This window comes from Benincasa hispida, chromosome 8 (genome assembly GCF_027475165.1).
Source record: "Benincasa hispida cultivar pf3 chromosome 8, pf3_genome.v1.1, whole genome shotgun sequence".
In the NCBI taxonomy this organism is placed as follows: domain Eukaryota; kingdom Viridiplantae; phylum Streptophyta; class Magnoliopsida; order Cucurbitales; family Cucurbitaceae; genus Benincasa; species Benincasa hispida.
The window spans coordinates 36,430,517-36,446,062 of NC_143485.1; the positions used below are offsets into that span (position 1 = coordinate 36,430,517).

General features: G+C 36.0%; 3 protein-coding genes across 4 annotated transcripts; 2 read left to right on the forward strand and 1 right to left on the reverse strand.

Moving 5' to 3' along the window:
* The first annotated feature begins 2,774 nt into the window (after nt 1-2,774).
* LOC150034546 (H/ACA ribonucleoprotein complex subunit 4-like) lies at nt 2,775-5,073 on the forward strand. Its single transcript, XM_090316567.1, has 2 exons — nt 2,775-4,767; nt 4,901-5,073. The coding sequence occupies exon 1, from the start codon at nt 3,026-3,028 to the stop codon at nt 4,733-4,735; it is 1,710 nt and encodes a 569-aa protein (XP_090172693.1). The 5' UTR covers nt 2,775-3,025; the 3' UTR covers nt 4,736-4,767; nt 4,901-5,073.
* A 154-nt stretch (nt 5,074-5,227) lies between these two features.
* LOC120083066 (DExH-box ATP-dependent RNA helicase DExH14-like) lies at nt 5,228-9,387 on the forward strand. Of its 2 annotated transcripts, none has more exons than XM_090316568.1 (4): nt 5,228-7,462; nt 7,549-7,710; nt 7,919-7,984; nt 8,096-9,387. In XM_090316568.1, the coding sequence occupies exons 2-4, from the start codon at nt 7,603-7,605 to the stop codon at nt 8,261-8,263; spliced, it is 342 nt and encodes a 113-aa protein (XP_090172694.1). In that variant the 5' UTR covers nt 5,228-7,462; nt 7,549-7,602; the 3' UTR covers nt 8,264-9,387. The 2 variants fall into 2 exon arrangements, with proteins under 2 accessions (XP_090172694.1, XP_090172695.1); XM_090316569.1 differs by having other exon boundaries at nt 5,228-6,802; nt 7,503-7,710.
* Nucleotides 9,388-11,933: 2,546 nt separating this feature from the next.
* LOC120084029 (protein CANDIDATE G PROTEIN-COUPLED RECEPTOR 2-like) lies at nt 11,934-15,546 on the reverse strand. The gene is made up of 6 exons (XM_039039933.2): nt 14,978-15,546; nt 13,477-13,668; nt 12,838-12,997; nt 12,644-12,746; nt 12,457-12,538; nt 11,934-12,127 (listed from the first exon to the last, which is right to left on the reverse strand). Exons 1-6 carry the CDS (start codon nt 15,278-15,280, stop codon nt 12,050-12,052), a joined length of 918 nt encoding a protein of 305 aa, XP_038895861.2. The 5' UTR covers nt 15,281-15,546; the 3' UTR covers nt 11,934-12,049.

A 15,546-nucleotide genomic window follows, 5' to 3' on the forward strand; every position in this document is an offset into this window, starting at 1 on the left:
ATCTACATATAACATTAGGAAAACTACTGAATTGTTGATGATTTCCTTGTAGACACAAGGCTCATCAACGTTTTGGTCAAAGCCATAAGATTTTATCGCAGTATCAAACCTTATGTTCCAAGATCAAGACGCCTGTTTCAGTCCATAAATGACTGATTCAGTTTGCAAACCTTTTACTCCTGACCATGGGCTATGAATCCCTCAGGCTGCACCATATAAATAGTCTCCTCGAGATTACCATTCAGAAAGGTAGTATTGACATCCATTTGCCATATCTCATAGTGATAATATGAAGGAATGGACAGGAGGATGTAAATAGACTTAAGCATGGCAACAAATGAGAAAGTCTTCTCATAGTCAACTCCCTCCACCTAGGTATAATCTTTTGCCACAAGTCTAGCCTTGAAGGTTTGCACCTTCCCATCAACACCCCATTTCCTTTTGTAGATCCATTTGTAACCTATAGGTTTAACCCCATCAGGTTGATCTACAAGATCCCATACTGAGTTGAAGTACATAGACTCCATCTCGAGATTCATGGCTTTGACCCATTCATCTCTGTCAACATCCTTTATTGCCTTCTTATAGGACAACGGATCCTCAACCTCGCTATCGGCTACCATAGCCAGGATTTCAGTTAAACCTATATAGCGAACAGGTGGATTCGCAACCCTCCCACTACATTGAGGTTCCCTCAACTCTTGAGGTGGATTTGACCTACTAGATGAAATTCCATCAACAACTCTTGTTGATGTAGCAGGCTCTTCAACAACTCTTGTTGAAGTTTCAGTAGTGTCTTTGGAAAGTTCACTCAATACTATCTTACTTCGCGGACTGTGCTCTCTTATATGGTTCTCCTCAAGGAAGGTAGTGTTTTTTGACACAAACACCCTGTTTTCTTTAGGATCATAAAAGTAACCTCATCGCTTCCCTTTGGGGTAGCCTACAAATAGGCACAACCTCGATCGTGGTTTCAATTTCTTAGGATTAGCCTCAAGCATATGTGCTGGGCAACGCTAGATACGAAAGTGACGCAAACTAGATTTACGCCCGTTCCACAACTCCAAATGTGTTATGGCAACACTTTTGGAAGGAACACAATTGAGGATATAGGCTGCAATCTCTACTGCAAAACCTCAAAATGAGTCCGGTAAGGAAGCATAACTCATCATCGACCGAACCATATCCAACAGGGTTTTGTTTCTCCTCTTCGATTTACCATTTTGCTGAGGTGTACCAGATGCTGAGAGTTAGGAAACGATTCCATGTTCTATCAAATAGTTCTAGAATTCCGAATCCAAAAACTCTCCACCCTGATCAGATTGAAGTGTCTTAATCCGTTTATCTAATACGTTTTTAACCTCGGCCTTAAATTCTTTGAACATTTCAAAGGATTCTGACTTATGTTGCATCAAATAAACATACTCATACCTCGAGTAATCATCAGTAAAAGTGATGAAATACTTGTAACCTCCCCTGGCTCACATATTCATCGGACCACAAAGGTCTGAATTTATTAACTCTAGAAACACTTTGGATCGATAACCTTTTCCAGTAAAAAGTCTTTTAGTCATCTTGCCTTCAAGGCATGACTCGTACACAGGTAAAGAATTTTCTTCTCGCTCATTTAGAATTCCATTCTTTACCAATCTCTCAATCCTATTAAGATCAGTGTGCCCTAATCGAAGGTGCCAAAGTTGGGCACTTTCTTTAGGAGAAAGTTTAAGTCGTTTATTTTGAGTTACAACAGATTTAAACGTCTCTATGTTATGAAGAGAATTTGTTATTAACGGCCTTAGCACATACAAATTATTTTCCAGTAATGCTGAACATATCTCAACACCATCTTTAAGAATAAACACTTTATTCATTGAAAAGTTAAGGGTATATTTACATTCAAGTAAACAGTTTATGGAAATTAAGTTCCTCTTTAACTCAGGAAATACATATACATCATGTAAAATGATAAACCTATTATGTAAAGTTAACTGGAGGTCTCCCACTGCCACAACTGAGACAACGTGTTCGGTGCCTACTCGCATTGTTATCTCATCAGCCTCAAGTTGCCGCCAAGATCTAATCCCCTGAAAAGAAGGACAAATATGATTAGTGGCCTCAAAATCTATAATCCAGGCAGAATCATCATTCTCCACTAAAGAAGTTTCCAGAACTAGTAAATCACATTTACCTTGTCTACTCTTGGCCTTAGCCTTCCTCCTCTCCTTTAGCCAACGTGGGCAGTTCCGCTTCTAGTGCCCATCCTAGTTGCAATGGAAACACTTTCTTTTTTCGACCGGCACTAATTGCCTACCTCACTGTGCAACAGGTTGTGGGTTAGCCGATGCCTTCCCCTTCCCCTTACTACCCTTTTTTCTTTTTCCACGTGTTAGTGTTGAAAGAAGAAGGTGCAAACTTAGTTCCTGAGGTCGAACCTTTGTAGAACTTTTTAGATGATGAAACAATATTTGCCTCACCAACTGTCTTCTCCTTACTTTTTAACAAGGATTGGAATGTCTACAACTCGTTGAGGAAAGTTGTAAAGGTGTAATCAACCCTGTTCAGAACAACGTTGCTTATGAAGTGCAGGAAGCTTTCTGGCAACGTTTGCAGAATAATGCTAACCTGGCTGCTCTCATCGATGGGGGCTCCATTCATCTCTACCACATTAAAGTGGACCATCATGTTTAAAACATGTTCTCAAACAGATGTACCCTCCTTCATTTTGGAGTTGAAGATGCTTTTGAAAGTTCCATGCTTGAACTGCCCGAAGGATTGTCTGAACATTCCCTTCAGGGATTCTATGATCTCACGTACAGTGATCATGGGCTCATGCTCCTCCATAATCTCACGTGCAGTGACCTTCCTTAAGAAATGGTTTCTTAAAAAAAAAAAAAAAATGCTTACAAATTTCCCGCGTAGTGAAAACCCTGCTGTCCTCCAAGTTGGGCTCCCCTAAAACCCTAGAGAAGTTGTTTCTTGAAAAGAAAAAAGCTTGAGAAGTTCAGCCACGTCGAAGCACAGGAGCATGTCATCGGCTGTCGGTTCCGACGAACAGCCGTGGAAGGATGTTGTTGACTTTATGATCAAGCCTAGCAGTGTTGCTCCACCGGTGGACACATCTCAATGGCCTATTCTTCTGAAAAACTACGACCGTCTTAATGTACGTACTGGTCATTACACTCCTCTGCCGTCTGGTTTCTTGCCTCTCAAACGGCCTTTGGCTGAGTATATCAGGTATGGTATTCTCAATCTTGATAAACCAGCGAATCCTTCGTCGCACGAAGTGGTGGCTTGGATTAAGCGGATTCTTCGGGTTGATAAAACGGGTCATAGTGGTACTCTCGACCCGAAGGTAACTGGGAACCTGATTGTGTGCATTGATCGAGCCACACGACTTGTGAAGTCGCAACAGGGTGCGGGTAAAGAGTACGTGTGTGTTGCTCGGTTGCATTCTGCTGTGCCCGATGTTTCTAAAGTTGCTCGGGCTCTGGAGACGCTCACTGGGGCTGTGTTTCAGAGGCCGCCGTTGATATCTGCTGTGAAAAGACAGCTTAGGATTAGAACTATATATGAAAGCAAGCTTCTTGAGTATGATGTTGATAAACATTTGGTTGTATTTTGGATTTCTTGTGAAGCGGGAACTTATGTTAGGACGTTGTGTGTACACTTGGGTTTGATTCTTGGCGTTGGAGGGCACATGCAGGAACTTAGGAGGGTGAGATCTGGAATTTTGGGTGAGAAGGATAACATGGTTACAATGCATGATGTGATGGATGCCCAATGGGTTTATGATAATTTCAAGGATGAAAGCTATCTGAGGAGGGTAATTATGCCTCTTGAGGTGGTTTTGACAAGCTATAAAAGATTGGTTGTCAAGGATTCTGCTGTTAATGCTATTTGTTATGGTGCGAAGTTGATGATTCCAGGGTTGTTGAGATTCGAAAACGATATTGGAGTTGGGGAAGAAGTTGTACTTATGACCACCAAAGGTGAAGCCATTGCTCTTGGTATTGCAGAGATGACTACTGCAGTGATGGCAACTTGTGACCATGGTGTTGTTGCAAAGATCAAAAGGGTTGTGATGGATCGAGATACTTATCCAAGGAAGTGGGGACTAGGTCCAAGGGCATCAATGAAGAAAAAACTTATTGGGGAAGGGAAGTTGGACAAGCATGGGAAGCCAAATGAGAAAACTCCTCAGGAATGGCTGAGGAATTTGGTTTTACCCACTGGTGGGGACTCTTTGGTTGCAAGTGTTTTCGCTACCGACACTGCAACTGCTAAGCCTACTGCTGCAGAAGAGACAGGAAAAGATGGCGGAGGGCGGAAGCGAAAACTAGATGAAGAAACTGAAGCTGCTCCAGGTAAGAAACTGAAGGCTGATAAGGCTGAAGATGTTGAAGAAGAAGTCGGGAAGAAAGAGAAGAAGAAGAAGAAGAAGAAGAAAGACAAAGAGAAGGGTACTGCAGAAGAACCTTCGGATGAGGAGAATGTTGAAAATTCAGAGAAGAAAAAAAAGAAGAAGGACAAAGAAGCTAAAGAAGCTAAAGAAGCAGGTACACCTGAGACAGAAAAGTCCAAGAAGAAAAAGAAAAAGAAAGATAACGAATCTGGAAATGATGATTCTCATATACATGCAGCTGATGTTCAAAATGGTGAAGCAGATGGTCATGTTGATGGAAGTGAGAAGAAAAAGAAGAAGAAAAAGAAGAATAAAGAAGATGCAGAAGAATAAGATGAAGGGATCGGATTCTACTTTATATTTGGGTAACTCTGATTGTATGGCCATCTATTTCAGTTTCTAGATTTTGCAAGTTCTTTTATTATGCGATTTTGCAAGTTCTTTTATTATGCATTTCTTGTAGAATTTTTGTTTCAACATTTCGACTCTAAAATGTAGGCTGCTCGATTCTCCAAATCTTCCTTCCTATGCCTTCTTGGATTTATTTCATCTTTTGCTAGCTGATGATGTTGGTGATGACATTTTAAAACTAACAAATGTTGGATTATAAAAGAGCTGGAGACTGGAAGAGCAGGAATGGCTATATACATCTATGACAGCAAGAAAATCAATGTTGTTTTTGTTTGTATATTTTATGATGTGAAATCAAGGTGGCACTTACTAGTTTGCTTATTCCCAAATATGGGTTTTGGTAATTTTGTTGGTTTTTAGTACATCTAGATTTAGATTTTACACTTCAAGTTTTTCGATATTATATTTGTTTTCTGCAAACAATTTAATTTTTCATGGCCAATCAAAGATTCGATGAAGGGTCTTGAAGAATCGCACGTTCTTGTTTGACCAGATGATATTTTGCCTCTATGATTAAGTGCTAAATCTGAGCTATATCATAATGTCAGCGAACTTAACACAATTGCTTTGCTTACAATTTTAACTATATAAATATAACAAAATCTATTATTGTTCTTATTCTTATGATTGAGGAATTGCAATAAAACAAAGAAGACCTCACAATACATGGTCAAGGGCAGTGGTAGCGAGATCGAGAGTGAGAGTAACATGAGTATCAACAGCAACATTTTTACTAGATATGTTATAATGAGACAGTGATCGAGAACAAGAGCGAGAGTGCAAATTATATGACCGAGAGAAGTGAGAGCGTGAGTTTATAGTTTGTATATGTACAAGTTATAATGAGAACGATCAATAATGAGAGCGAGATCGAGAGTTTAGAGAGATTTGTACCAGTAAGCTATAATGAGACAGTGGATATGAGGAGGTAACTATCTCTCCAATCCCAGCAGCACAATTGAGACCTGGAGAAAAGCTGGTAAGTGTTTTTATTATTATTTGTTTTTTTTTTTTTTTTTCAATCTCTGAATGTCTTTGCTCAGTCAAGAATTATGAGACATATGTCTAGGGTCATTTTTCTGTAATTATGGCATTGGAAGGCATGCCAAGCAATTGTGGCTAAGATGCAATTGTCAGATTTTCATACTTCACTTTACAAAGATAATTGCAATCTTTCTATGAACGTCTTAGGGATCGAGTTCTATAATAACTACTTTTTAGATCTTTTGTTGTTTCTGTCTACTCCTTTTTTAGATATAATGTTCTCACGGTGGTATTTACTAATGCTAGACAAGATTTATCGAACTTAAGTACTGGGAATAAGTTCCTATATTCTTATTCACGGTATATTAGATATTCTTATTTACGGTTCGTTAGATATTGTTCTATATTATGATCTGTCAAGATATGTATAATATTGAAGGCATTTTTAAAAATGAGATTGTATGAGAATTTTTGCGGACTATAAAATATGGACCACTTTACTATTCTTTCTACACTCTTGTTTCTTTTAGTTTTACTTGTTTCAGTAGCCACATTTTAAGTTTTTGATTCTGCATGTGTTCTAAAATTTACTCACATCTTATAATGTATATATATTTTCTGTTTTCATTTGCTATTAGATCGAAATAAAGGAGTTGGATGATTTTGCTTAAGCTGCTTTTCGTGGATTCTAATAATTGAATTGTATACAGAGTCGCATTTTTGACACTGCTTATAACACTAATGAGAATATACTAGTGAGCTATCTCCTTTCTATTTGTGGAAAGCTGACATCTTTAAATTGTACGTATTATCTTTCTTGTTCTGGTTGTATGATTATTTCTTTTAGGTCAGCCATGATCTCCATTCTCCGTGAGGTTTGTACTTAGATGGTTGTAACAGAAATGCTTTGCTCCTTTGTTTGGATGTAATATTTTGGTCATTAATTCATTTATGATGAGTCACACCTATGGGACATAAGCCCATAGCACAGGCCTTTCTGATAAGGTATATGCCTTTACTGAGGTGATAGCAGTTGGAGAGTTGCATCTACCCTGATATGGTCATCTTTGTGTTATATGATGTGTTCTTGTAAATTATTATTATTCTTACTTGATCATACTGCTAACAGAAATGGAGGACAACTATTTAGAATAATTTTTTGCTGATGGTGTTTTCGTGCTTTTGGGTTACTTTAGTCCTTTCCGGTTGGGTACATTTTCCAACCAAAATTTAGAGAATTATACGAGTAGCATTATGGTCCCGCTATGTACAGAAAGATATTTCTTAAATTCATGTGCATTGAATGCATTACGGTTTTGTTTTGAGTTCCAGATTTCACAGCATTTCAAGGATGGATATTTGCATAAAGATGAATTTAAGATAGTTTATTGCATAAAGATGAATTTAAGATAGTTTATTGCATAAAGATGAATTTAAGATAGTTTATGTTGCTCCTATGAAGGTAAATAGCTTTCATTCGTTTTTTAATTTTCTGGGGAGGGTGTTGGCATGCGAGCTTCTTTTTTTTGTCTGGTGTTGTATATTCTAGGCATTTGCTGCGAGGTCACATCTACTTTTAGCCATCGTTTGTCACCCTTGAATGTTACTGTAAGAGAACTAACTGGAGACATGCAACTTTTGAAGAATGAACTTGAAGAAACTCAGGTTGCTTTACTAAATTATTCATCATCAATTATCTTCTCAGTTGTTGAAAGCAACTAAGGCTGTTTCTGCTTTTCAATTGACACCAGATGATAGTGACAACACGTTAGAAATAGGATGTCATTGCTCGCAAAAGCAGTGACATGTCACTGTCGATGTTGGTGAAACTCTTAATTATTGACGAGGTACATCTTTTAAATGATGACCGAGGGCCTGTAATTGAGGCACTAGTTGCACGAACTCTTCGTCAGGTAAATTATTATAATACAAGTTTTTATTGTGTTTTATCTGCTTTAAGTGGACATGTTTTTTTTCCTCCTGAATCATTGAAACGAACATAAGTTGAGATAATATATTATTACTAGTTGTCATGGCATGTTTCCATTTAAAATGTTTCTGAATTAGAATTCAAGGAATATATGGCGTGTTCCTGACTATTAATTTTCTGTATGTTGACAGGTGGAGTCAACACAAATAATGATACGTATTGTTGGCCTTTCAGCCACCCTCCCTAATTACTCGGAGGTTTTCCTTCACTATGTTCTGAAGATTCTTTTGTATGATTATCTTTTAGTTGGCCTTCTTGAGCCTCATTATTTTTGGCTAGCTGATTCTAGTCACTCTATCTGAATCTAGGTTGCACAGTTTCTTAGAGTGAATCCAGGAACAGGACTTTTGTTCTTTGATTCTAGCCGTCCTGTGCCTCTTGCACAACAATATATTGGTATCAGTGTGCATAACTTTGCAGCTCGCAATGACGTGTTAAATGAAATATGCTATGAGAAGGTTTTTACGTTTATTTAGGATCTATGCCAGATTCTACTTTGGAAAAGAACTCCACTGATTTAACATTTCAGTTCAAAACATTTGGTGTAAGGTTGTTGATTCATTAAAGCATGGGCATCAAGCAATGGTGTTTGTTCAATCTCGAAAGGACACAGCAAAGACAGCAGAGAAGCTGGTGTCCTGTTCCATTCTGTTCATTTGTTGTATGTTTTGTACTTAAGTTCATATGCTTATCAAGAAGAGTTATTTTGCACTACAGGAGCAAGCGTTAGATCACCACATGTATGTTAGTAATTTTTCTTTTGGTTATGAGAGCTCTAAAAGATCATGAAAGGATTTTGAATCATTTTGGCTCCCTGTGGTGCAGATGCATTATAAATAACCTGAATTTTTTTTTCTTTAATCTTCTTCCTTTATTCAATTTATTTAACAAAGGATTGATTTGAACCATTCTTAAATTATTATGCTCTTATAGAAGAATAAATTTAGGGGTTCCACTCTATAGAAACAAACATGGATTGGCTTAATATCCGAAGCGGATCTAGTGAGAAATTTATCCAATCAAATTATTCAGAATACTTATCAGAAAGGTATAATTCTGTGAGTATTTTTAATTGTCAGTTTGAGAGAGGCAAGTAGATCTTGATTAATGGATTTAAGTTGGGAATCGGTAGAGTTCATCTTACTCATTTACAATGTGCAGATTTGATTTTCTTCTGTTCTATAAGGAAGATTCTGTTATCACTCTTAACAATACTCTATTCACATGTAAGGAAATTTCCAGTCTCAAGATCAACAGAGCTAGCATTGATTATTTTGAGGAGACCGACATCTTGAGATGAGATAATTACATGAACAGCTCGCTGATGTATCTTCCTCTATGGATGAGAATATTATATTGGCTAGTGTCGCCAAGCGGTTGCTCTGTTTTCTGTTTTCCGAGGGTTATGCTGTCTTGTCCTGAGTCAGTTTGTAAAGGTGCGGAGAGAAGTCAGTTTGTAAAGGTGTGGAGAGAAAGTATACCTCTCAAATTTGTCACGGGTAGATACATTGTAATTCCAACAGTGTTGTCTATTCCAAAATAAAGGTTTCTTATCACTATATCAATTATTTAATGAGTAGGTAGATCCATAATTCGTTGATCCATGATCCATGATATTTTCCACTAATCCAGTTATCAGCAACTGTCAGTCCAATAACAAGAACAGTCCTAAAAGTAACCTTTTGTTGCCGTTCTTATGTTTTACCATAAGTTGTCTTGAGATGTCACTCTGTGGTAGTTTTCGTATTATTTCCAAGAATTATTCATTCACATATGTGGTATGTAGTGAACCTGATGTCGGACATATGTTGGGAATCTTTCATGTTCTTTCTTAGTTCTTGAGTTCTTGACTATCTTGTAAATTTCTTTAAGGTTTTCTTGTTTAGAACCTTATCTAGTCTAGGCCAAAGTCTTTTATTATATTCAATCTTTTATTTTGTTTGTATTCTTTAATCAAAATATTAGTTAGTAAAGAGTCTGTCATAACAGCTTGTCCAGTTGAGTTTTCCAGCCCCTTTGGCCTATAAAAAGGGACTGCCCTCATTAATAAAAATTATTACTCGAGTTTTCTTTTGAATTTTGGGACTTTTCTTTCTTAGACTTGCAAAGTTTTTATTTTTTCTTAATATAATTCTATATAAAATCTAGACAGGTTTTATTATAATTTTCACAAAGTTGATCACAGGATTTATTGCTAATGAGAATTTTCTGTTTATTTACATCGAATGTAAATATTAACCAAACGAGCATGCAGAAAATGGTAGCTGAGGTTAATCCTATTCTAAATCAAACAATCCTGCAAAAAAAAGTCTTCCTCAAAAAAGATTTTTTTTTAAAATAATATTTTTTAAAAATATAATAACAAAAATAAGGTTGGAGGTAAATTTTTTCTAAGAATAGGTGTTTTGGAAAACTACAAAATTTGGGTAGTGAAATGTGTATCGGGTGTATCGGGTACACGATTGCCATGTGGCAAACTCGTGTACCTGGTACACGAGTACCGTTTAATCCAGTCAGCACCACGTCGGCTGACTGGTTGATCGGTCTAAACTCGTGGACCCGGTCCACGATTTGCATTTTTTCGTTTTTCTTTTTTTCTTTTTTTTGTTTTAAAAAGTTTGTTGACTTTTTTTTTAATTGTAAATGTACAACAATATTAAAACTTTAGGAATTAGTCCACAAATTACTTCATTATTAAGTTTAATTATATATCTGATCTACAATGAAAACATCTTATACTCATATTAAAAAAATGTCATGATATTGAAGAATATTTACGATTAGTTCTTTAATTTACAATTTGAAAATGAAAGTTTACATGAAATTTAAAAATGATCCTCCTGGCCCTCATCTCTCGTGGGGTTGTCTTCGTGTCCCTTTAAATTAGGTTCACCATGTTGTTGTCGTTTACGACGAATACATAATACCCGGTACATGATTTAAAAACCTATTTTTAGGAATACTTTTCCTCCAACCCTATTTTTGTCATTATATATTAAAAAAATTCCTCAAAAAATGAAAATTCTTAATCCTATGCACTCAATATATAAGAATCAATGCTTGGAATTTGGATGTTCATGATTCGACGTCAAGATCAAAGCTGCAAAAAACAAGACGTGGTGAATCCTTGACCGTTGATGGATTAAGAATAAGATCGAGCATTAAATTATCATCAATAATCAGTAATCTTAAATAATCTGAAGTGCTCTTCGGGACATAAATAAACCGATTAGTATGTTCTGAATATATTTATCATTCTAGTTCAATGATGAAAATAAAATCAGGTTTAGATTTTATGTACAAGTGGTAAATGCCTAAATACAAGTATATAGTTATCACATCTGTTGGAAGTGTTGTATTATCCTTTTTTTTTTTGCCCTTTTCCTTTTTCTTTTTCTTTTCACAGTTAAGTTCTTGAGGTCTCTACTCATTTCTTATGCTAATGGTCTACCAATAATTTGAACGTTGGGCTTGATTGGTGATTTAGAAACAAAGTAATCAATCAGAAATAGAATTGTATTTTATCTTTTCAGTGGTAGATTTTTAAAATGTTTTTTAAATTGTATGATGATATTTTTAAAAAAAAACATAAAATAGTTATAGTTGTTAGATAAATATTAAATTAAACTCAACTATTATAAATTAATTTTCACATGTATTTCATTCTATCAATTTTGTGTAATCTTTATGTTACAATATTATATACTTTATAATGTATTATGTTACATATATATGTTTGTTCTATATATTTTGTTTTTTTAAAAAAAAAATGAAATGGATTTATAACATGAAATAAGATATTTATAAATTTTTTTATCTTTATACAATTCTACGTAAAATCTAGACAGGTTTGTTTTTATAATTTTCACTGGGTGGATAACAGAGTTTAAAATAAACAAATTTACCAAACAAATATTTTCTAAATCTATTTGATTTAGGTTGCATACCAAACATGCCTGAGCAACTCAAATCCAATCCTCTCATGAATTTTCACATGTATTTCTTGTAAACAGCGACCGAGTTGATCCAATAGCAGGAGGCAACACGGTAAATGCATCATGAATTGATTCTTCCAAACCTTAAAAACTAAGGGGGAAATAACTCAGGCAAATTTCCTCACTGGTTTCCAACAAAATAAACAATTGATTGAGATAATTAGGCTTTATTGCTAATGAAAATTTTCTGTTTATGTTTTATTTACATCGTATGTAAACATCAACCATACAAACATACAGAGATAGGTTTTCTCTCAAGAGTTGAGGCTAATCCCACTCTGAATCAAAGAATCCTGCATCTCTCATTTCTGAATAGTACGCATTCTCCAAAAGGAAGTCTTCCTCCTGAAAAAATGAAGATTCTTAATCCTATACACTCGATATATAATAAGAATGAATACTTCTAGATTTATAAATATGAACTCTAGTTTACGTGAGCATAGTCCAGCAATAATTAGCATATGCTCCTTCATAAGAATGAATACTTCTACATTTGAAAGGAATGAATACTTCTACATTTGAAAATATGAACTATAGTAAACAAACATGAGCATAGTAACTGGCATATACTCTTTTCATTTGAAGTAACCCCATATTTGTTTGTACAGAAAACAAAAAAAACAAAAAAAAGAACTTTGGATGAAGAATCAACTATAATGCACAAAGGATTGCACCTGGAAAAAATCTGCCAGAAACGTCACATACAGGAAAGGAAGATACATAGAATGGTAGCTGATAACCGTGAAATTGTACAACCTACAGCATAAAGCACCAACTATGTAACTTCCACAGAGATTAAGATTACTGAGAAGATAATCTGAACAGTAACTCGTAGGATAGTATAAAGGACAGTACAATTACCAGATGCCAAACCTAACTTCAAACGCAGCAAGCCCACTGGCGAAAAATGCTAAAGCGCTAACAACAAACATCACAGCAATGTAATTATAGAACGATGGTCTGGCTGTAGACACAACAAAATGACAACAGAAATCCCTGTTAATTTGATGAAAATGGGTATATAAACAACAATGAAGAACTGAATATGTGCTAACGTGGTAGCTTATCTCTCCATTTTGAGAAATGAACAAACAATACGAAGCCATATACTGCAGTTAGCAAGAACTTGTGGATGGTCCATACACCCCACCTTGCCCAGTGTGTACTACCAACCCCAATGAACAGTGGGATGCCAAATCCAAACACGTATATGACCTGAATTGAAGTTCATTTGGTAAATATGTAGATGTACAATTACCATAGCAGGAAGGGTGAAATTACAAACCTGACAGAAAACAAAAACTGAACTAAACTTCTAATTGAAATATGAATAGTATGAAAGGAGCTAATAAAAATCAAGCACAGGAGCCACTTCATTCAGCAACATAAAGTAATAGTTGTTACAATTTACAAAACAAGGAAAAGAGTACACTGATCACCATCCAGAAGCCATATATTCATCTTAATATAACTACCACCCTAAAAACGTTTGAGTTCTTTACCAAACAAAGTCATAATCAAGAAAATACAAGCAAAATGTTAAACAATTACAGTCGAATCAATTGATTGCCAACCAATAACTGTTCAAAACACGTCCACTAATTGAGATCGTGGTTATAAAATTCCATAGATTGTACTATCGAATAAGAGAAAATCGACCACACAAACCTCAAAGAAGTACATTCATATATTACCTTAAGAAGCACATCAACACCAACTAGAGTTCCCGAGATGATAAAATTGTGCAACAAGGCTTCCATCCCACCTGAATAATTTTCTTTGAGTAAGAAAGCCACCAGACTAATTTCCAGAAACAACATTCCAGATGATGTGAACAATGACAAAAGATTCCAAAGAACCTTCTTCCCGGGAGAGCATTCCCATGCCTGATTTACAGAGAATTAAAACAGCAAAAATCAACGAAAAGCATATCCATCTCAGAAATCAAATAACCGATGGAAAAGATATGTAAAATTAAAACTGCAGGGATAATAATACAGCATAATAAAATATAAGATATACTATGGCTTGGATAAGTTCTATGTCAAATTCCGATGCAGATAACAGGCACTTGCACTGCACGTGCTAGTAGCTCCATCAATCTGATAAACTTCAGAATATACCAAAAAGTAGTTCCAAGTCTAGTTTGGATTTAAGACTGCTTAGAGTTCTCCCATAAAATCAATGGAAAATGTTAGGAGCAGTATGAGTCTAGATTCTAGAATTCTTTGTTCTTTACTTCAAAAAATACTTCCATGATGATTAATGAAAAAGTACCTACGTTTTAACCCTGTCGTATACCCAAGGCGTAGCCACGTAACTGCAGAGTTATCACTTCTTAAAGTGTCCATATATCCATAATATTTAATGAAGGCTAGTTGATTCAGATGGCTTTGTCTTCAGGTGTCAGTAGGCCCAAACTTGTTTCCATGGTATCAACAAAGTTTTAAGAAGAATAAGTTGTTGTCGTTGGATGCAGCTAAGCTCTTTTTTTATGAATGTAAACTAAAAAGGAATACGAGGTTGAAAAAGGCTTGGTAGGGACTCTAGGATCTTGTTGTTTTTGGAGCCTCCTAGTCATTTTTTCCCCCTTCTTTCTTCCAACTCTGTAGGCCTTACAGGGGTTCGTTTCCTCTATGATTTAGTCTGATCAATTAGAGTGATTTTTTCCCCTTTCTTTTTTTGTTTGTAAAACTCATTCAAAAGCTCTCAGTGCAAGTCTGTAGAGAGAGGGTTTTTGTGCAATCACTACCCTAAAATCTTAGGGAGAAGAACAACTCAAGATACTCAATACACTAAGAAATCAAATCATCTCAAAGAAAAGAAACCAAGACAAAACACGTTTCAAAAGCCATTCTTCCTATGTTCTGGTTCTTACAATCTGAGAACTGTTTTCCTACATAGCTCTCAAACAGCCCCCAACTTCTTAAAAAAAATATAAGAATAATAATAAGGAGGAGGAGAAGAAAAAGAAACACACATCATTTAGCAGCAATGAAAAGAAAAACCAAGGCACGAAGAAAGAGAACAATAGGCGTGGTCCAATTCCTATCCCAGAGTACAAAAACGAACCATTATGTGCAGGTACCAGACACAAAAATATTTACCGTCTTACAAGAGAGCTCGTTAATTCAAAGCAAACTACATTTCTTTAAAGCCCTCCTTACATGATGAAAATAATCGAGAGAAACTCACCTGAAGAGCGCACCAAGCAAGATTTAGGAGCGTAGTGATCCAGAGAAGGGCATAATACGAGATCATTATAAACGAGCGACCAAGAAAAAACTTCTTCAGGTTCTTGATGGCGCTAATCGCCAAATAGATGGCGAACAAAACCGAGGGCGCAACCAAGAGAGCACTATACCACATTCCATGGCAACCGGAGGCGGAAGTGACGGCGGGGAGTCCTTGGTCGTCCCCATTGGGCTGAGATGAAAAACTCCCAATCGGCGACAAAGTATCTGAGGCACTGTAAACTGCTGGGAGAATCGACCCCATTTCTGGAAGCAGCGGAATTAGGTAAGTTTGTGATCTACTGAACTGAGATCATGCGACCCATTAAAGAATGAAGCATGGATGGATTGCGAAAGAAGGAAAGAGAGAAATTTGAAGCAAATTATCGGATTTGCAAAGAAGAAGATGATGATTCGTACGAATCTAATCGATGGAAAACGACTGCAATAATTAATCGATCCAAGAAAAACAGAATTTTCAACTTTGAAGACCTCTATCCTATGTGAAATTCTAAAAAAAAAAAAAAAAAA